At 50.5% G+C, this 23,037-nt stretch overlaps 1 protein-coding gene and 1 long non-coding RNA gene across 3 annotated transcripts in view; one reads left to right on the top strand and one right to left on the bottom strand.

Annotated features, from left to right (window-relative positions):
• Window positions 1-7,302, top strand: part of SCGB2B2 (secretoglobin family 2B member 2) — a 178,987-nt gene extending 171,685 nt beyond the window's left edge. The window contains exons 3-5 of one of the 2 annotated variants that reach the window (XM_054538858.2): window positions 6,146-6,245; window positions 6,389-6,573; window positions 7,145-7,302. In XM_054538858.2, the coding sequence (XP_054394833.2) occupies window positions 6,146-6,245; window positions 6,389-6,573; window positions 7,145-7,189 (330 nt within the window). In that variant the 3' untranslated portion in view covers window positions 7,190-7,302. Of the gene's footprint in view, window positions 1-6,145; window positions 6,246-6,388; window positions 6,574-7,144 lie in introns of those variants that run through there. The other variant, XR_010138481.1, reaches the window with a different exon arrangement.
• LOC129051766 (uncharacterized) overlaps window positions 1-18,207 on the bottom strand; it is an 80,439-nt gene extending 62,232 nt beyond the window's left edge. The window contains exons 1-2 of the long non-coding RNA XR_008516233.2: window positions 18,062-18,207; window positions 14,631-14,722 (exon numbers count right to left, since the gene is read on the bottom strand). This is a non-coding gene — a long non-coding RNA (uncharacterized LOC129051766). The remainder of the gene's footprint in view (window positions 1-14,630; window positions 14,723-18,061) is intronic.
• Window positions 18,208-23,037: the final 4,830 nt, after the last annotated feature.

Here is a 23,037-nt window from a genome sequence, read left to right as displayed (position 1 = left end):
TTTTCAACAACTAACCAAACAAGGGCTCTTATCAAGAATATAGAAAGAACTCCTACAAATCAATCAGAGGTAGAAAAAATAGAAAAGAACTGCAATATATAAATGGGAAGAAAGATTCTATTCACATTTCACTAAATGATGAAAAAACACATGAGGGGAAAAAAAAAAAAAAGAAAAAACACATGAAAAGGTCTCAGCCTCATTACACCAGAAAATGCAAATGGAAACCACAATGAGATGCCCCTGACACCTACCTACCAGATGGTTCACACAACACTGACGATGCCAGCTTGTGGCATCTAGAGCAGCAGGAAATACTACAGTGTGGCTGGGGATGTGCATTGTACAACTGCTTTCAAGGTTTCCTGTTTCCTAGGACAGTCAAGAATATGAATGCCTTATCACCTAAAATTCCACACATGGGCACAAACCCCAGCAAATGTGAATGTAAATGTGTACAACACATCGACACATAAAAGCTCCCTACAGTGTTGTTCATGATAACAGAATCAGTGTACCAGGGTAGACTTAAACCATGGAGATAGCAACATGGATGAATATCAACAACAATGGGGAACAAAAAAGTAAGATACGGGAGAACAGACACATTATGATCCCAGCCATATAAATTGTAAAAGAGCAAAATTAACGTTTATTGTATGTGAAGATGTTTAGGTAGAAAAACCATCCACTAAAACAACAAGAAACCACAAAATCAGGACAGTGGTCTACTCTAGGAGGTGAGGGGCTGGTGCCTTGAGGGGCTCACAGTGATCTTTCTTGAACTGGAGGGGGTATTGTGAGGTTTGCATTACAGTAATCACTTAAGATACACTTTACAGGGTGTGTATGTCTCCGTACTTGTGTTCTATGTCACAATAGAAAGACGATTAGAGGTCAGGGGAGGAGGGAAAGGGAGAAATGGAAAGTGAAGAAGGGGAGAAATGGAGAAGGAAGAGGAGAGGCAGGAAGACTGAGGAACAGGGGGAAGAGGGAGAGAACAGGGCAGGGAGCAAAAGACAGGAGAGGAAAGGGAGGAAAGAGAGGATGGTGATATGGTTTGGCTCAGTGTCCCCACCCAAATCTCATCTTGAATTGTATGCCTATAATTCCCACGTGTTGTGGGAGGCACCTAGTGAGAGATCATTGCTTCATGAGGGATTTTCCCCACACTGTTCTCATGGTAGTGAATAAGTCTCACGAGATCTGATGGTTTGATAAGAGGAAACCTGTCTTGCTTGGCTCTCATTCTGTCTCTTGCTGCTGCCATGTAAGATATGCCTTTCACCTTCCACCGTGATTGTGAGGCCTCCCTAGCCACGTGGAACTTTAAGTCCAATAAACCTCTTTCTTTTGTAAATTGCACAGTCTCGAGTATGTCTTTATTGGTAGCATGAAAAGAGACTAATACAGATGGGGAGAAGGAGAAAGGGTGAGATGCACCCGTGTGACCTGCCTGCCCCAACTCCTCCACAGCCGGGTCATCCTCCCCAACCACCCCACTCCTCCACCACAGATCCTTCTGCTGTGGGACCACTCCCTGCTCAGCAGGCTCACCAGCTCCAGGCCCTTCTAGAAAGCCTCATCTCGCAAAACCCTGTCCCAGAACTCTAAGGTGAACCTACAGTTGAGGGAGCTCCTCTCCCAGTATCAACCTGGCTCCCAATTCCCAGCGCAGGAGAAAAGCAGGTGAGCTGGGAGGAGTGCAGGATTTGGGGGCAGACCATTCTCCAGGTGCCAGCCTGGCCTCAGGGCCAATGGTGCCTGGCAGAGAACCACAGGACTTGGTAAGCAGAGGCCAAGCAAGCCCCAAGGCCAGATTTGAGTGGAAGCCAATGTGGCCACGTGGGCAAGAGGCCTGACTAAAGAGCCCAGGAATCCCATCTACACCACTGGGTCCCTGGAAGATGCTCAAGTTCCCCAAACAACTGGGGATCAGAAGCAGGGGATTAGAGTCACACTTCATCTTAGACACCAGCCCCAGCCCTGTCTCAGCCACAGAGAGACCAGGGCATGGACCTGTCACAAGGAAGTGATTACTGCATCACAGCACAGGCTGGAAGCAAGGCAGGGAATGGGAACTGGCAGATGCCACATGCTGTGCCTACAGGGCCACACCCAGCTGCACTCTTGCCCCAACCCTCTGCATCCCAGCAAAGCCATCCCCCTGGTTTCCCCCTGGGTCCAGACCTCACCACCCCAAAAGCCTGGCTGAGGTGTCCAAAAATCCTCACCAGCACCACTCGGTCTTCTGGAGGATGCCCAAGTTCCTCAAACAACTGGGGATTAGAGGCAGGGGATTAGAGTCAGACCTCACCTTGGACAGCAGCCCCAGCCCTGTCCTCAGCCCCAAGGACACCAGGGCATGAGGCTGTCACAAGGAAGTGGGTGGCTCAAGGCCGGTGCCTGTGCCTTGGCTGAGGGACACGGCTCAGGTCAGTTTTCTCCATAATTCCCTAGACCCTACAGACCCCACTCCGCACTCTGCTGCAGCCCAGTGTGCCACACGCTGCTCTGCTGTGCCATGTTGTGTTGTGTCAAGTTGGGCCGTGGCGTGTGCTGCGTCACTGTTCCTGCAAACTCCCTGTCCGGGAGCTCTAGGGCCCTGGCCTCTGAGAATTCCTAGCCCCGAGTCAGCCTCAGGCAAGGCCTGCATTCTTGCTGCCTCCACTTCCCTGGCTCAGCCTTGCAGCTCCCGCTGACCCCTCTGCCACTCACCTACCACCCATCACCCCCACTTAGAGGCCAGGAAGCAGCGGGAGCAGTCTCCCCAACCCCTCGCTCCAGGATTCTGTATCCTAACATGGCTCTTGAAAACGCCCTGACTCACCCACCAGCCCCAGGGCACCTCCTGCCCAGGTGTTTGGCACAAGAGACACCCCCACACTGGCCCCATCATGTGCCCTGGAGGCCCCGAGGCTGCAGCATGGGACGCCTGTCTGGCCCTGGACCTGCCCAAGGCCCTGCTCTCTGCTGCTGCTCATAGGACAAAACCAAACAATTGTTGTCCTCCCTCTGAAATGGTGGCCATGGGGGTGCAGGGAAGGCCTCGCGTCCCTCCTGTGCCCAGGCCCCTCACCCACACCCACTGGCTGGCTGCATCTGCTGCCCAGAGCCCTTGGTCACAAGGCGCATAGCCCGGACCACAGTGATGACAAGCGAGGCCCTTCCTAAGCCTAGAGATGGTCTAAACCTTCATGGAACTGCTGGTCCCAGTGCCAGCCAGAATGCCAGGTGAGGCTGAGATGGCTCAAAGTGGTGCACGGGAGATGTCTGATATCAAACCCTCTAGGGAGGTAGATGATGTCTCCAGCCTGGTGACTTCCCTGACCTCCAGCCACCACCACCCCCAGTGTCCCCAGGGCTGAAGGTGCAAGCTTGCCCTGGCCCTGGTCCTGGCATAGAAAGTGCATGATCTGGTCACATCATGGAGGTGAGGATACCTGTGTGCCAGGTAACCTCAGGCAGGCATGGTGGCCCTTGTGGGGCAGTCCTGTAACCTGCAGTGTGGTGGGTGGGATGGGTGCGTGTGACACAGGCAGGAACTTCCCCTCATGGCACTTGAGGACCCACATGTGTATTGGGTGGGGCTGATGGGGGTCACAGGTGAGTGGCTGGGCACAGGCAGGTGACTGAGTGACAGCTACACAAACCCCACCACTGAGCATGTCTCTCCCAGGGCAAATCAGATCAGAGCCACAGGCCCAGCCCTGGGAGGCCCAGAGGGGCCTCAGGTCCTCAGGGAGCCTCCTGGCCCTCTCTGCAATCAGAGGACACCCCTCCCTCTAGAGACCCCTCCAGCTGGCTCCACCTGCAGCTGTGGGGGTTGGGAGGGGACACAGTGCTCTGGGATCCAGAGAAGGAAGGAAGATGGAGGGAGGGCTCCCTCCATCTATTCCCTGACTCTGCTGTTCAGCCTCACTGCGGCCCTCTTGGAGCCCACACCTTTCAGCTTCAGTCTCTCAGCCTCTGTCCCCAGGATGAAGCCCACTCGGACAGTGCTTCTCCACTGTAGCTGGCTTTTCCGCCTGGGGAGGGTCCCCAAATGGTGTAAAGTGAGGAAACATCCCCTGTCCCTGCCCTGCTGGGTCCCCACACCAGGCCTCCCCCATCTCTCCCTTTCTTTCTCGGACACAGACGCAGATGCAGAGGCAGAGGCGGCCACACAGCCCGTCCCAGCCACAATCACAACCTCATATTCATATAGTCACAGACCCTCCACCCCACACAGTCAACACCCCAACCTCAGGTGCCACACACACACCCCACACGCTCCTGCCAGCACATTCCACTCACACACACACAATCCCATTCTCACACACGTGCACCCAAGCCTCGTCCCGCACACACAACATGACAGACCACAGAGCCGGCTGAGAGTCTCAGCACGCATGGACGCCTGTACTGGGCAGGTTGCAGCCCAGGCTGCAGGCACCACAGGTGGCAGGGACGACACAGCAGGTAGCCCGCCAGGGAGTGGCAGTGGCCTCCAACCTCCCTGCTCAGCCACAGCCCCTGCTTCAGTGTCTGCCAATCCAACTGTCAACTCATCCACTCAACTTTACAACTGGAATGTGGGGGCGTTCAGGGCCCTGCCACTGGTGACGGCCACTCTAAGTCCTACCCAATGCTGGGTAGGTCCTTTAAGAGGCCCAAGTCCTGGGAGCTGCTATGAGGTTCTCTACATGCACAGAATGATGGCTCATGCCTGGCCGAGGTGAGCCCATTCAGTCTGGGTGGCACAGCCTAATCTAGGAACGGCTCCGCGTTTCTACATGGCTCTCAGCAACTCAGTGAATGTCCCCTGCACTGGCCATGTCCCTCAGGTGCTCCTAGCCAGACCCACCCTTGACACAGTAGGGCACAAACCGCTATTGGAGCGGCACTGGCACCCGAGTGTACAAGCGCCAGCATCCCTGCTGCCTTCCCTACCCCCAGCTGTCCCCACCTGCTGATTCTGCCCCTGGGGTCACCCTTACAATTCAGGGTCCTGTCCGGAGACAGCAATCACGTGAGTGACATCAGCTCCCTCATATGTAGGTGCTGAGAAAAGGGCTTGTGGGAAAAGGGCTTGTGGGGTGCCTATATAAACTGGCCATAAAAATATGAGAATAAGTTGTGGAAAGCCACAAAAGGCCTCTGAGGGGGAAAGCCTCCTAATTGCCATCATGTTCCCATGCTCAGAGCAAGACCTGCTCTCTTCTCTGTAAACACTGTGTTCAAGGAGAAAGACACTTCTTTGAAACACTGGAATGTGAACAGACATGCAGGCTCCTAGTTAAGCCCGCTCGCACTAGCTACTCTCTGATAAGTTAAAGGTATGCTGTTTGAGCACAAACGAGATTCATTTAAACCGCTATTGCTGTAGATTATGCCTGTGACACACTGCCACCCTTTCACTGTTTCACCCTGAACATCTGCTTCTTAGATCTAAGTGACTGTACTCAATAAATACTGTGGAGACCAGAGCTCGGTGCCTTTTGCAGCCTCTACATTTTGCACTGGCCCCCTGGTTCCCCACCTTTCACTCTTGTCTCTTCTCAATCCTTTGTCGCCACCAGACTTCAGGTACCCTATGGGTGGTGTTGAGGTTGGTCCCCAACATGTAGGGTCCCTTCACTGTGTCACATGCATCCCTAACACACTTGCTACCTCTCATGTCCTTTAGGTTCTGTGTTTTACTCCAGATAATGTTCCTTGAATCTAAATTACAGTTTACTAATTTCTCAAAAGCTGCACCTAATGTGCTATCCATTCAGACAAACACACTCACTTAGCAAATGTTTGTTGAGCCAGCATTCAGTGGCAGATTCTGTGCTAGGGCGTGCCAAGTGCAGACACACGTTTGCCAAGACACAGGGTCACATGTGCATGCACACTCGGATCTGCAGGCTCACACCAGTGTTCAGCCTGCTCCCAATCCCAGGGAGCTCCAGGGAGGACAGATAATGTCACAACACCCAACCCCTCCCACCGCATGCTGAGCCCAGTTCCTGATACACTGCCACCCCAACAGCATGGCCCAGGGCCGAGGATCTCTCTGCAGACCTGCCCTGACCACATTCACACACACACACACACACACACACACACACAAAGAGGCGTGTCCCTTGTTCGGATATACATAAAGCTCACCCATCGCCAGATTCCCTGCCTGTGCCTGCTGGGACCAGACTCCGCTGTCATAAGGGTGACATCCACCGCCTGTGCTCTTGTGCTGGCTCTGATCTGCAGCGTCCAGCTGGGTAAGAAAGAGGCGAGCAGGGCTGGGAGGAAGCGGTGGCCCTGCTCCTTCACTCTCATCACCATCCCAAAGTCTCATTGGCCACGGGAGGTTTTGCTGAATTCTGACCTCCTCTGCTTTCTTATCTCACCTCATCCTCCACAGGGGATGCCTGCCTGGATATCGATAAACTGCTTGCGAATGTTGTGTTTGATGTGTCCCGAGACCTCCTGAAGGAGGAGCTTGCTCGTTACAACCCCAGCCCCCTGACAGAGGAGTCCTTCCTCAACGTCCAGCAATGCTTTGCCAATGTCTCCATGACAGAAAGATTTGCTCATTCAGTTGTTATTGTGAGTGTGCCCGGGGGGACCTGCACACACTACACAGCCACACGTCCCAGGCTTGCACTTCCCTGCACTTGCCTTCCATCCTGCTTTCCACATTTTAAGCATGAAGCCACATCCCAGGATGCCCAAAATCAGATGAAGTCCCCCACCTGCCCCAACAGGGCCCTCCTGCCTCACCTCTCCAAGTCCTCGACCCAGACGCTGCAACTCTTCAGGGGGAGAACCTCTGCCCCTGGTGCCTGGGAGAGGCCCGGGCATACAGAGAACCTCAATCACTGCACCATTGCACTGATGATGAGTACACAGCAACACACACTCTCATAGGACGCTGTTAACAGCAACATACACACCCCATGCCTGCCCACACACATGCATACACGTGTTACACCAACACATGCAGAGTCACACTCAAGCAGTAGGCACAACCCACATCCACCATCTTTGTCCAGAGCCTGAGATCCCCAAGAAGCGGACACACTCAAGGAGCTCCTCTGAGCTCGGGGACTGGGCAATAACGATGAGTCTGGGGAGCCTTTCACAGAGGCCACCAGCTCCTCTCTTCTTTTTGCAACAGAAGAAGATCCTTCAGAGCAACGATTGCATAGAAGCAGCCTTCTGATCTGAGGACCCCTGCAGATCCGATATTGGCCCTCTTGCCTTCCTTGGGCCTCCCCACGTTCCTGGCCTGGCTCTGTTCATCACTACAGAGACCCCAATAAACACCTGCAGCTCAGCTCTGTGTTCTGGCATCTGTGTGGGGTTGGCTGTGACCGCATGTGCAGAGTGTGACCAGGGTCCAAGTGTGAAAATACACAACTGAGGAAAAATTCTACAGGTGTAGCATACACATGCCTGCTTTCTTTTTGGTGGGGAGGAGGGTGGCTGGAGTGCATTGGCGCAATCTTGGCTCACTGCAGCCTCCACCTTCTGGGTTCAAGCGATTCTCCTGCCTCTGCCTCCTGAGTAGCAGAATACAGCCACACACCACCACACCTGGCTAATTTTTGTATTTTTAGTAGAGACAGGGTTTTGCCATGTTGGCCAGGCTGGTCTCAAACTCCTGACCTCGAGTGATCCACCTACCTCAACCTCCAAAGTGCTAGGATTACAGGCATGAGCCCCCGTGCCCAGCCGATATGCCTGTTTTCTGAGCCCAGGAAATCAACCTTAACACACTTCTCCATCTCCACCTACCCAAGCCGTCCTTTTTTCTCCCCCTACCTCTACCGCACAAACCCCCAGTGCAGACCTTCCAGGGCTCCCCAGGACTTGGGATGCTGGAGGCTGGGAAATCCCGCCCTCCTGGCTAAGTCACAGGCCTCAGAGTCCCCATAAATACCTGCAGCTCAGCTCTGCTCCTGGGGCTGGTGGGACCAGGCAATCTGCATGAGGCCATGGGTCTGTGTGGCCATGTCACCATGACAGGGGACATTGACATTGAGGTCACAGGGAACAAGTGCCACCCTCAGACATGGCCCCTCTCTCCCACCTCACCCCTCAGTTGATTTCATCCTCGATGGAGGTCTCAGCGGCCTTCAATACACTGATGAGGCTCCATCAACTCCTTCTGGGGGAGGTCCCGCCCCAAACCTCAGGCTCTTTCCGCAGGCTCCTTGGACCTCCCAGGCAGTGGTCGCCTACCCCTATCAGCTCACACCGCCCTAGACTCCTCCCTCTCCCTCCCACCCAAGTGTCTCTCAGATGACACCCTCCAAACCCTGTCCCTCCCTCCTGCTCAGGTCATCAAGACCTCCATCCCTCTGAGTCTCCCTGCCTCCAGCCTCACTCTCCTTCCATGGGAAAACCAGCCTGGATCTTCTTTCTCCCTGGATCTTTGAGGGCTCATTTCCCTACAAGTGCAGATCCACCCCTCAGCAGGGCACACATGGCTGGCCAGGACAAGGCTCTACTGCTGACCACCCCATCTTTGCACTCCCAGATTTCCTTTCAACATTCTTCTCTTCCCTCACTCCCACTGCCCAAAATGCCCTTTCTCCCTTCCACCCATTCTCCTTGTCATCGCTCAGTCGTCATCTCCTCCCAGGTCACACGTTTCAGTCCCCCATCTCAGGACACATCATCTCCCCTCTGTCCCCAGAATTGGCCTCATTTAATGCACTTTCCATCCCAGTCATCACCCATCCACTCAGCCAGGGAAGAAGTGTCCCCTGCCACACATCAGAACCTTTCCCAGAGCCGGGCACCCAGTGGAAAACAAGGCAGGTGAGGGCCCTGCTTCCCTGAAGTTCACATCCAAGGTGAAGAGGGGGTTGCAAAGCTCAAGAAAATTGTCATAGTGACGAGAACCACAAGGACCACCCAACAGGGCAATGTGATCAGGCAGGACTGGCTTGGGGTGCCACATTGGTCAGGTGGTCCCAGAAGGCACCTGAGGAGAAAACATCTCCCCTGAGTACTGAAGAACCTGAGGCAGCCACCAGGTGAAGGTCTGGGGCAGGGAATGCGGCCTGATGAGAAAGGATTTGGTGTGTTGGAGAAATGGCCAGTGCACCTAGAACAAGGGGCAGCGGGGAAGGAGGTCACGTCAGAAAATGAGGCAAGTGCCAGGTCACGCAGGACCTTGCAGAAAGGCGGATCCTTTCCATGTGCAGTGAAAAATCCTGGGAGGGGATGAGCAGGACTTACGAGGTCATGCTTTCCCTCTAGTAGTACAGGGGGTGCAGTAGAGGCAGGAAGACCAACTGGGAGTCCCTATGGCCGTCCAGGTAGACACCGTGGCCTTGTCACAGTGCAGCCCTGGAGAGACATGACGGAGACAGAGGCTGGGGCAGCACTGACAGAGCCTGCTGTTGAATTGAATATGGGGAGAGGATGTGGAGAGAAGGAATCAAAATGATCTCATCACATTTGGGCCGGAGCAGCTGGCTAGATGCTGACCTTCCCATAGCCTCCGTCCAACCCCTAAGTCATTGCCCAGAATGCAGAGAAGACCTCTTAGAGTCCAGGTCTCATCACGTCACCACACAACCCAAACACCTGCCCATATCTCTCAGCACAGAGTCCATACCCACTGCCAGAACACACAATAGGCAGGACCCAGCCTGCTGACCTTGAGACCTGATCCTCCACCCTCCCTCTGTACACCCCAGCTTTCCATTTTGCTGGGCTCCATCTCTCAGGTTTCTTTTTGTCTCTGACCTCTGCCAGGGTGGTTCCAACACCTGACCTTCTCCAAGTATCTTTCTCCAACTTCTCCTTCTCCAAGTCAAGAGTGGACTCTTAGCACCCCCATTTCCTTCTCCTCCATCCATTGGTCACCTCATATGTGCCCTGAGGGGTGTGACCACGTCACCAATGCCCTGTGTGTCTCCTGCATGGCCTCTGCATGACTTCACTAGACACTGGGTCATGTTGGTTGAGTGCACAGGACATCAGCAGAAAGTCTAGTGAGAGAGGGACTGGAGCAGGAGATGGAGCATCCGACCCCTGTGGGGTAGCAAGCCCTGGGGCTGAGCATGCCAGAGGTCTGGAAACTCACCAGGCCTGACATTTACCTTTCTGTTCTAATTCCAAAAAACTATGCGGGTTAGGGATCTTCCAGCCGAGTCAATAGCAATAAGAAGCATTTCCTGGTGCCACTCAGCCAAGCCTCCCGCCCACTTGGCCCAGCCTGACTCACACTGATATGGGGACCTGCGGCATGGGTGACGGCCACATCACTGAGGAAGTGGGCCTCAGCTAGGCGTGAATTTTCATGATTAGATTTTCTCTCATTAGAGGCTGTCATGAACAACAATACAACCACCAATTTGAAAACCTAGCAGAAATGTATAAATCCCTGGAAAAATACAACCTACCAAGATTGAACTGAAAAGAAATCAAACTTTTGGACAGACCAATTACAAGCGACAAATTGAATCTCTAATAAAATGTCTCCTATCAAAGAAAATTCCAGACTCCGATGGCTTCACTGCAGAATTCCACCAAATATTTAGGAGGAATTAATAGCAATTCTTCTCAAAGTCTTCCAGAAAATTGAAGAGTATAGAATTCTTCCAAATTCAGTTTACAAGGCCACTATTATCCAGATATCAAACTCAGGGAAGGACACAACAACAAAGAAAACTATAGGCCAATATCACTGATAAACATGGATGCAAACATCCTCCACAAAATACTGGCCAACCAAATGAAGCAGCACATCAAAGTGATCATTCCTATGCCAAGTGGAATTCAACCCAGGGATGCAAGGATGGTTCCTGACACACAAATCTACAAATAAGACACATCACATCAACAGAATGAGTACAAGAACCATATGAACATCTCGATAGGTGCAGAAAAAGCATGATAAAATTCAACAGTGCTTCATGGTAAAAACTCTTAACAAACTGAGTATAGAAGGAATGTAGCCCGACACAATAAATCAACGTATGGCAAGCCCACAGCCTATTCACATCATAGTGAATAGGGAAAAGTACAAAGCTGTTCCTCTAAGATCTGGAACAAGGCAAGAATGTCCATTTTTGCCACTTTTATGCAATGTAGTAATGAAAGTCTAGCCAGAGCAATTAGGCAAGAGAAAGAAATAAAGGGCATCCAGACTGGAAGGAGGATGTCAAATTGTCTCTGCTTGCAGAGGACATGATCTTATGTACAGAAAACCCCAAAAGCACCACCAAAAAACTCTCAGAACTGATCAATAAATTCATTAAAGGTGCAGGATATAAAATCAACATACTAAAATCAGTACCATTCCTGAATATCAATAATAAATTAGAAAAGAAAGAAATCAAGAAAGTGTAATGACACTTGATACCTTTAAAAATGTAAGATCATAATTAGAATTTGTAAATGATAAAATTATTAAAGGATGCGAGACTCAAAAAAACTAAATATTGCCGGGTGGTGGCTCACACCTGTAATCCCAACACTTTGGGAGGCCGAGGCAGGTGGATCACCTGAGGTCACGAGTTCGAGACCAGCCTGACCAACATGGAGAACCCGTCTCTACTAAAAATATAAAAAATTAGCCAGACGTAGTAGCACATGCCTGTAATCCCAGCTACTCGGGAGGCTGAGACAGGAGAATCGCTTGAACCTGGGAGGCAGAGGTTGCGGTGAGCCGAGATCACATCATTGCACTCCAGCCTGGGCAACAAGTGAAACTCCATCTCAAAAAACAACAACAACAACAACAACAAAGCTACATATTGCATGATTTCATGATAAGCAGTTCTAGAAAACGCAATGGTATCAGAATAAAGAATGAACCAGGGGCCACTCAGAATTGAGGGCAAGGAGAATATTTCACTACAAAAGCACAGCACAAGGAATATTTGAAAGTAAGAAAATGGCATCTCTATTGTGGTGGTAGTGCTTGAGATTCCAGACACCAATACAAAACCTACAGAAGGCACAGCTGTCAAAACTCATGGAAATAAATGTACATCAAAAATAGTATCACCATATGTAATTTTTTTAACATTCAAAAAAGGTATAAACTATTCATACACATGACACAGATGAACCAGAAGGACAACGCCCTCTGAAGAAATAATAACATTCCATACTGTATGATTGAATTTACATGAAGCAAACTAATCTATACTGACATAAAGCTGATCAGCGGTTGCCTAGAGAGGAGGAAGGGGTTAAGGAGATGCAGGAGAGGGTGTTACACAGAGGCACAAGGAGGCATTTGGAAGTGAGGGATGTGTTCATTATTTTGATCATTATGGTGGTGGTTCTGATTTTTGCAACTGTCAAAAGTCACAAATTATGTACTTTAGATATACATATTTGTTATATGTCAATTATACTTTATTAAAAGATATTAAAACAAAATAATTTAATTTAATAAATATACAAGATTTTAAAGTACAATTAGAATCAACTTAATAGATTAATGAAGAGAAGAACATTAAAAAGAGACATTTACTTTATAATTCAAATGATAATAGCCCTTCCCCAAAACTCAACTGTGTTTGTAAAGCTAATGAGAGACCGTCAAGCTAGGAGGATAGTGCCTGATGGTCTCTGTTAATTTGGCCAAGGTATACACATAAAAAAAGTTATAAATTATACATTTTAGATATAAGTAATTGTTATATGTCAACTATACTTCAATAAAGCTATTAAAACAAAATAACTTTAATAAACATATGAAATAATTGCCACCAAGTATTCTGGAATTCACAGACATGCAACTTCCCCAGTTACTTCTGCAGATACCATCACTATGGTAGAACCTGAGATTGGCTTTTGGAGATGTCTTTTCAGGTTTTCTTTGTATGTCTAACACTGATGGCTCCCACTGGATCCATTAGCCACTCCTGTGGCCCCATCCAGAAATGACTCCATGCAAAAAGACAGCTTTGACTCCCTATTATGTCGTCTTCAACCCAAGCCCTCACCACTCCATATACCCAAGTCCCCTGCCCACCAAGCATCTTTGAAAATCCCATAGCTTCTGAGCCTTCAATGAGATCATTTTGATGATAACTCTGTCTCCTACATGGCATGGCCAGCCTCCCATCAATTAAACTCTTTCTTTACTGCAATGTTATGGTCTCTGTGAATTGATTTTGTTTGTGGAGCAGGCAGGAAGAACCCGTCGGGCGCTTACACCACTCCAATCTTATACAAATTCTTCCAAAGCATAAATAATGAGGGTGCATTCCCTGTACCAGTCAGTGTCCCTGCAGGAAGGAAATGGCACACTCACACAGGATACGTGACGAGAGTTTAATGAATGGCTATAAACAAAAAATAAAATTCTAAGGCCGACAACCATCTAAATGGAACCCTTCTCATAACCAAGAGCATTCAAAGTTAACCTAAAAAACTAGTTCAGGTCATAATGGAAGGAGGGGTCAGATATGCCTCATTATACCTATCTCTCTTTTGGAATTCAGGAAAAGCCAACCAGGATTTAACATCAACACAGACCTTAAGTCTGATAAGAAATATTTACAATCTATTCTCTCTGAAGCCTGCTACCTGGAGGCTTCATCTGCACGATAAAAACCTTGGTCTCTACAATCCCTTATCACAACCCAGACATTCCTTTCTATTGGTTCACTCTTTGAACCAACTGCCAATCAGAAAATTTTTAAATCTACCTACTACCTGGAAGCTCCCCCATCCCCACTTCAAGTTGTTCTGCTCTTCCAGATTGAAGCAATGTAAATCTTACATGCATTGACTGATGTATTATGTCTCCCTAAAATGTATAAAAGCAAGCTGTATCCTGACCACCTTGGGCACACGTCCTCAGGACCTCCTGAAGCTGTGTCATGGGCACATCCCTAGCCTTGGCAAAATAAACTTTCAAATTGATTGAGACCTCTCTCAGACACCCTTGGGTTCACAGGCTTATGGCTCTGCTGTAAGCAAAGTAAAGGGAAACCAATAACAAAATGCCCAAGGCAAGCAAGAGCAAAATATCTAATGGGAAGCAAGGAAAAGAAGCTTTGCTACCGTGAGATCTGTAACTGTAGGAGAGGGTGAGCTCCCAGGACCTTCAGCCACCAGGATAGGAACACAGCCATGGCCAACCTGTAGTCCTGAAGGAGGGCAACTGGGAGTGAGTCCCCTCATCTCACTCTCCTCCTTCCTTCAGTGCCCTGCTATATCTCCAATGTGTCAACCCACAAAAACCAAAGGGCAATGTAGCCCAATGATGCAATCCAGAAAAGGTCATGTTCTGGGGCATAAAGCAGACTGGGGAAAGAAGAAGACTAGATCTGTTGGAATAAATAGAAATCACCACTACATTCCCAATTCATAATGAGCTGGTATCATCCTGACACCAAAATTTAACCACTCAAGGACATAGACAAAATGTACCATGCAAGGTATTGGCAAAGTGGATTAAATTACACTGAAGAATAGTATATGCTGATAAAGGAGGATTTACACCAGAAATGCAAGGTAGGTTTCAAATTAGAAAATTATTTGATGTAATGTAACACTTTCACAGAACTAAGGGGAAAAAAACTGTACACACAGTTCATTAAATGCAAGTGAGATGTGCTATAACATTCATCTTTTCTTGATTTAAAAAATTATCTGATGCAGGATGCAGTGGCTCATACCTGTCATTGCAGCATGTTGGGAGGCCAAGGTGGGCAGATCACTTGAGCCAGTAGTTTGAGACCACGTTGGGCAACAGGGCAAAACTCTGTCTCTAAAAAAATTACAAAAATTAGCCAGGTGTAGTGGCACCCACCTATAGTCAGCTGCTTGGGAGGCTGAGGTGGGAGGATCACTGAAGCCCAGGAGGTTGAGGCTGCAGTGAGCCAAGACCGCACCACTGCACTCCAACCCAGGTGACAAAGCAAGACCCTGTCTCAAAAAAGATTTAAAAATCCCCTTAGAAAATAGAAATAGAATAATATATCTTTAATCTAGCGAAGAACATCTACCAAAAATATCTTACGTTAAACTTCCTATTTAATGATAAAATATCAAAAGCTATCCTCTTGAATCTGGATGAAGGGTATCCAGAAGTACTTACATATAATGTTGTGTAACTTTTTAAAAGCCTAAAATTATGTGAAATTTAACATTTTATGTAAAATACAATGCTGTCAAGAGCAAAACAAACAAAAAAGTTCCTCTTGAGTTTAGATAGTAAACAAAAAGCCTATTTTCACCATTGCTATCCAACATTGTACTAGAGATTCTACAAATGCAATAAAGCAAGACAAGTAAAATATATGAATATTGAAGAGAAAGAAACAAATACACATTAGATATATTTATATAAATAATCTTAAAGAATCTACAGAGAAAATACTAAAGAGTTTTTGAATCCTAAATACAAAATAATATAGAATAATTAAAATTTTCTATATAGCAACACAAACATTTATAAACCTACACTTTAAAAGACTGTAACATTTACAATGGCATTAAAAAGAACAGATGCCTTGGAATCAATCAATAAATACATGTATAAGAGCACCATAGAAATATATATGTAAAAAATTATTGAGAGAAAATAGGGAAAATCAAAATAAATGGCAACATGTCCCAGCATTATGGAGAGAAATATTCGATGTCATCAAAACTTCATTTCTCTCCCACACTGAATTCAAATAGCTGTTTCAAAATGTCTGGCACCATAGAGGGCCAAAAACAGCAAAGACACTCCAGGAACAAGGCTAAAGCGGAAGGACTCCCTCTGCCAGAGTCAAGAACTAAACCTTTAGCGTGTACTCAACATAGTGCCACATTGGCATACAGACAGACAAACAGACCAGCGACATGAAATAGAGAACTCAGAAGCAAACTATGTCCCTCTGTGGGGCACTTGCTTTTTGACAAAGGGACATTGAGAATAATGGAATAAGGGCCATCTTCTCCAAAACCAAATTTGTCCAACCTGCAGCCCGCAGGACCCTTGCGGCCCAGGGTGGCTTTGAATGCGGCCCAACACAAATTTGTAAACTTTCTTAAAACATTATGAGATTTTTGTGATTTGAAGTTTTTTTAGCTCATTAGCTATTGCTAGTGTTAGTGTATTTTATGTGTGACCCAAAACAATCCTTCTTCTTCCAGTGTGGCCCAGGGAAGCCAAAACATTACACACCCCTGTCCTACACAGTACTGGGACAGCAGGGAATCTATATAATTTAAAAGTAAGAGGACTGTTACCCACATTTCACACAAAAGTCAATTCCATGTACCTTAGAGACCTCAATGGACAAGGCAAAAGAATAAAGACTTCACACGTATTTATGTAGAAGAATATCTTAATGACCATGAGATGAGAATCTTTTTTCCAAAGGAATAAAACCACATTAAGAAATAAAAATAAAAAAATAAGACTATTTATTAAGCAAAACATATACACACAACATCAAGCATAAAGGAAGAACTGATAAATTTCATTACTGTAAGCCTTAAACTTCTGTTCAATAAAAACCATCAAGAAAATTGGAAATCATCATTCTCAGTAAACTATCGCAAGAACAAAAAACCAAACACCGCATATTCTCACTCATAGGTGGGAATTGAACAATGAGAACACATGGACACAGGAAGGGGAACATCACACTTCGGGGACTGTTGCGGGGTGGGGGGAGGGGGGAGGGATAGCATTGGGAGATATACCTAATGCTAGATGACGAGTTGGTGGGTGCAGCGCACCAGCATGGCACATGTATACATATGTAACTTACCTGCACGTTGTGCACAGGTACCATAGAGTCTAAAGTATAATAATAATAATAATAAAGGAAAAAAGAAAAACCATCAAGAGAATACAAAGCTAATAATCCCCAGTATTGCAGAAGGCATTTTAAATAAATAACCAAACAAGGGCTCTTATCAAGAAAACACTGGCCGGGAGTGGTGGCTCGCGCCTGTAATCCCAGCACTTTGGAAGGCTGAGGCGCGTGGATCACCTGAGGTTAGGAGTTCAAGACCGCCCTGGCCAACATGGTGAAACCCCACCTCTACTAAAAATACAAAAATTAGCTGGGCCTGGTGGTGGGTGCCTGTAATCCCAGCGACTCGGGAAGCTGAGGCAGGAGAATAGCTTGAACCCAGGAGGCAGAAGTTGCAGTGAGCCGAGATCACGCCATTCCACTCCAGCCTGGGCAACAAGAGTGAAACTCCATCTCAAAAACAAAAAAAGAAGATAGCAAGAACTCCTCACCTTGGGAGGTCGAGGTGGGTGAATCACCTGAGCTCAGGAGTTTGAGACCAGCCTGGACAACATGGCAAAACCCTGTTTCTACTAAAAATGCAAAAATAAGCCACGTGTGTTGGCATGCGCCTGTAGTACCAGATACTCAGGAGGCTGAGGCAGGAAGATCACTTGAGCTCAGAAGGTTGAGGCTGCAGTGAACTGAGATCATGCCAGTGCTCTGCAGCCTGGGCAGCAGAGAGAAACCCTGTCTCCAAAAAAAAAAAAAAAAAAAAAAGAATATACAAAAAACTCCTACAAATGACCAGAGATGGAAAAAAGAAATGAACATGCAATATATAAACGGGAAAAAAGACTTCTACTCACACTTCACTAAATGACCAATAAACACATAAAGAGGCCTCAACCTCATTACACCAGAAAATGCAAATAGGAACCCAGTGAGATGCCACTGACACCTGCCTACCAGATGGTTCACATGACACTGACAATACCAGCTTGTGGCGATCTAGAGCGGCAGGAAATACTACAGTGTGGCTGGGGATGTGCATTGTACAACTGCTTTCAAGGTTTCCTGTTACCTAAGACAGTCAAGAACATGAATGCCTTATCATCTAAAATTCCACACATGGGCACAAACCCATACAAATATGAATGTAAATGTGTGCCAGGACATCCGCACACCAAAGCTCCCTGTAGTGTTGTTCACGATAATAGAATCAGTACACAATGATCGACGCTTTTAAACCATAAAGAGAGCAATGTGGATTGATACCAACAAAAATCTTGAACAAAAAAGTAAGATATGGGAGAACACACACATGGTGACCACGGTTATAAAAACTGTAAAAGAGTAAAATTAACACTTACTATATGTGAAGATGTTTAGGTAGTAAAACTGTCCACTAAAACAACAAGAAACCACAAACTCAGGATAGGGGTCAACTCTAGGTGGTGAGGCTGGAGCCGGGAGGGGCTCACCATGACCTTTCTTGAACTGCAGGGGTATTGTGAGGTTTGCATCACAGTCACCACTGAAGACACACTTTATATGGTGTGTCCTAGTCTGTATTTTTGTCATATGTCATAACAGAAAGATGAGAGGCGAGGGGAGGAGGGAAAGGGAGAAATGGAAAGTGAAGGGGAGGAGAAATGAATAAGGAAAAAGGGACAGGAAGATGGAGACGCAGAGGGGAAAGAGGGACAGAACAGGGCAGGGAGGAAGAGACAGGAGAGGACGCGGGGGGCGTGGGAGAGGATGGGGAGAAGGAGAGAGTGAGAGCTGCATCCGTGTAACCTGCCTGCCCTGGCTCCTCCACAGCCAGGTCGTCCTCCCTACCCACCACACCCCTCTACCGTGGGTCTCTCTGCTATGAGACCACTCCCCACTCAGAAGGCTCTTGACCTCCAGCCCCTATCCAGAAAGTCTCACTGCCCAAAACCCTGCCCAGAACCCTAAGGTGAAGCCAGAGTTGAGGGAGCTCCTCCCCTAGTGTCAACCTGGCTCCCACCTCCCAGTGTGGGAGAAAAGCAAAGCGGGTGAGCTGGGAGGAGTGCAGGATTTGGGGACAGGCTATTCTCCAGGTGCCAGCCTGGTCGCAGGGCCAACGGTGCCTGACAGGGAACCACAGGGCTCAGTAAGCAGAGGCCACACAGGCGCCAAGGCCAGATTGCAGTGGGAACCAGTGTGGCCAGGAGGCCTGGCTGAGGTGCCCAGAAATCCCATCAGCACTACTGGGTCCCCTGGAAGATGCTCAAGTTCCCCAAACGACTGGGGATTAGAGGCAGGGGATCAGAGTCAGACCTCACCTTGGACAGCAGCCCCAGCCCCGTCCTCAGCCCCAGGGACAATAGGGCATCCGGCTGTCACAAGGAAGTGGGTGGCTCAAGGCTGGGGGCCTGTGCCTTGGCTGAGGGATGCGGCTCAGGTCAGTTTGCTGCATGATTCCCTGGAGCCTACATGACTCCCTGGACCCTGGGCCATGCTCTGTTGCAGCCCAGTGCACCGCACGCTGCTCTGCTGTGGCAGATTGTGTTGTGTGGAGTTGTGCTGTGTTGTGTACTGCGACACTGTTCCTGCAAACTCCCTGTCCAGGAGCTCTAGGGCCCTGGCCTCTAAGAAGCCCCAGTCCCGAGTCAGCCTCAGGCAAGCTCTGCATCTCTGCTGCCTCCACTTCCCTGGCTCAGCCTTGCAGCTCCTACTGCCACCTCTGCCACTCATCCACCACCCATCACCCCCACTGAGAGGCCAGGAAGCAGCAGGAGCCGTCTCCCCCATCCATCCACTCTCTGCCCCCTCCCTCCATCCTTCAGGACTCTCTATCTTAACATGGCTCCTGCAAACACCCGGACCCACCCACTGACCCCAGAGCACCCCCTACCCATGTGTTTGGCCAGGGGACACCCCCACACTGGCCCCATCATGTGCCTGGTGGCCCCGAGGCTGCAGCACAGGGTGCCTGTCTGGCCCTAGACCTGCCCTGGGGCCTTCTCTCTGCCACCGCTCACAGGACAAACCTGAATAATTGCTGTCCTCCTTCTGAAATGGTGGCCATGGGGGTTCAGGGAAGTCTTCACATCCCTCCTGTGCCCAGGCCCTCACCCCCACACTCTGGCTGGCTGCATCTGCTGTCCAGAGCCCTCGGTCACAAGGCGTGCAGCCCGAACCACAGTGATGACAAGGGAGGCCCTTCCTAAGCCTAGAAATGCTCTAAACCTTCATAGAACTGCTGGTCCCAGTGCCAGCCAGAGTCCCAGGTGAGGCTGAGGTGGCTCAAGGTGGTGCACGGGAGATGTCTGACATCAACCCTCTCCAGCCTGGTGACTTCCCTGGCCTCCAGCCACCACCCGCCCCACAATGTCCCCAAAGCTGAAGATACAAGCTTGCCCTGGCCCTGGTCCTGGCACAGAAAGTGCATGATCTGGTCATGTCATGCAGGTGAGGATACCTGTGTGCCAGGTAACTTCAGGCTGGCATGGTGGCGCTTGTGGGGCAGTCCTGTAACCTGCAGTGTGGTGGGTGGGATGGATGCATGTGACACAGGCAGGAACTTCCCCTCACGGCACTTGAAGACCCACATGTGTATTGGGTGGGGCCTATGGGAGTCACAGGTGTGTGGCTGGGCACAGGCAGGTGATTGAGTGACAGCTACACAAACCCCACCACTGAGCACATCCCTCCCAGGGCAAAGCAGATCAGACCGCAGGCCCAGCCCTGGGAGGCCCAGAGAAGCCTCAGGTCCTCAGGGAGCCTCCTGGCCCTCTCTGCCCACAGAGGACCCCCTTCCCTCTAAAGACCCCTCCAGCTGACTCCACCTGCAGCTGTAGGGGTGGGAGGGGGACACAGTGCTCTGGGGTCCAGAGAAGGAAGGAAGATGGAGGGAGGGTGGCCCTCTGCTCCCTGACCCTGCTGCTCAGCCCCTGCAGCCCTCCTGGAGCCTACACCTTTCAGCTGCAGTCTCCCAGCCTCTGTCCCCAGGATGAAGCCCGCTACTTAGCTGGCTTTTCACCTCCAGATGGCATAAAGTGAAGAAGGGTCCCCTGTCCCTGCCCCGCAGGGCCCCCACACAAGACTCTCCCATCTCTTCCTGTCTCTCTCAGATGCAGATGCAGAGGCAGAGGCAGCCACATGCCCTGTCCCAGCCGCAATCACACCCTCATATTCATATAATCACAGACCCCCACCCCACACAGTCAACACCCCAACCTCAGGTGCCACACACACACCCCACACGGTCCCGCCTGCGCATTCCACTCACACACACATATCCCATTCTCAAACGCGTGCACCCAAGCCTCGTGACGCACACACGACGGGGCAGGCCACAGAACCAGCGGAGAGTCTCAGCGCGCATGGACGCCTGAACCGCGCAGGGACGCGCCCAGGACCGTGCCCAGCCAGGGGTCCCCGCCTGCACCTCAGCTGCCTGGATCCAGCACCATGGGAGGGGCTGGGGGCGGGGCAGGGGCGGGGACCCGCAGATGCAACCTGCTATGCTGGAGTGCCACAAACCCCACTACCGCCCCTACCCTCCCTGTCCAGCCAAGCCAGGCCACCCAGGCCCGCCCCCAGGACACGGAGTTTAAGGACCGCGTCTCCCGAGATGCCAGAGGGACCTGCGTCCGGACTGCCCCAGTGTGACCCGCATACCTACCGGCCCCGACCCCGAACCCCATGGCGTCCGCCCGAGCCCTGGCGCTGCTGGGTCTCCTGCTGCTGCCGCTGCTCGCAGGTAGGCCCCGCCAGGGAAGCCCGGGCCGCGCTGCAGCCCCGGGGCGCCCACCCCTCCCTGATCATACGCTCCTACTCTCCCCGCAGAGCCCAAGAAACTCTGCCCGCAGCTTCTGACGGTCGTTAACCAGTTTCTGACCAAGGACAAGAACACCTACATGGATTCTGTCAACAGATACCACCTCACGGAGCTGGAAAGAAACACAGCCTCCAAACTCAAGGACTGCGTGACCGACACAATGACCCCCGAGGAGACACAGGCCTTCGTGCAGCAGGTGAGTGCAGCAGGGCCCGGCCACCAGCGCCACCCCACAGCCCTTGACCTCCTTTGAGAGCAGGGACTCTGTTCCCTGAGAGCCTCTCTCTCCACCCAAACACGTCCCCACCTCGCACCAAGCAACCTCCCCGCAGACGGGCAGCTGCTCAGGGACAAGACCTTAGGGCGCTGGACCTCCGCCCTCTGATGCTCAGCCTCTGCGATCAACCCCATCCTATCCCTCCTTCCCCAGAAGACCCCTCCCTTCAGCCTCCCACCCCTCCCCACAGGAAGAAATCAACAACCAGTATGCCGACACGTTACTGAAGTAACACCAGCCACGGGCACCTTGGGTTCCTGTCCAGGCTGCCTGTCCCACCCATGAGAATCTGGGCCCAGGGCCCCGCCCTCCCCAGCTCCCGCCCTGCTGCTGCCTCTACTGCCTCTCCTGCTGTGCTGATTGGGGCAAGCCTGGGAACAGCTGCCCCCCACCCCCCCACACCCAGGCCTGTCCCCTGCGGGACAATGCTGCCTAATAAACTCACCTGCATCCATCCAGCTTCTGTGTGTGTTTTTCAGCCAAAGGGGAAGTGGGAGGGACTGACCCCAGAAGGGCGGTGGAAGGGCAGGCATCTCTCAGATAGGCATGGGACAACCTGATGGGGAATCCCCACCCCACTGCCCCTTCCCTGCCTCAACAGTCACCCTCCACCTTCAACACTGCCCCTGCCATCTGCAGCTCCACCCCCGACTCCACCCCCACATCAACTCCAATGTCAACTGCCACACCCACCTGGCCAGGGGGTTCCCTGCTCAAGTCCTCTGGGTTCCCTGCAATCTGCGACCACACCTCCTTCTCCTCTACCTGGAATTCAGCTTCCCCAGCTCTGACCTCAACCTCCCGGTGCTTCCCCCACCAGAATCTCCCTTGCTCCCCATCCCCAGTCATCTGTTCACACCCATTCAGCATTGACCACGCCCCCTCCTCAATCCCATATCACGGCATCAAAAGCCCCAAGCATCCCTGATCTAGATCCCATATCCAGCTCTACCCCCCAACTCTCCCATCCAGGGCCTACACCACGCGGGAGCCTTTCAAGGGGGGGTGTCCTCATCCATTTGTACACAGCCCCCAGTGGGATGCAGAGACGTGAGGACCCATCCTGGGGCCTCCTTCCCCATCCATCCCCAAACTGGGTAGCTGCAGGAACAAGAGAAATCAGGGAAGACCGGGAAGGGTCAGGTTCTCACCACAGCCCAGTCATCCCTGGCCTTGGCCCCAGACATCCACACACATCCACACACACACACACACACACACACACACACACACACACACAGCAGGCCTAGAGCTGAAGG

Source organism: Pongo abelii, chromosome 20 (genome assembly GCF_028885655.2).
Source record: "Pongo abelii isolate AG06213 chromosome 20, NHGRI_mPonAbe1-v2.0_pri, whole genome shotgun sequence".
Lineage (NCBI taxonomy): Eukaryota > Metazoa > Chordata > Mammalia > Primates > Hominidae > Pongo > Pongo abelii.
The sequence above is the reverse complement of the archived record's forward strand: the minus strand, read 5'-3'. Positions and strand labels throughout refer to the sequence as shown.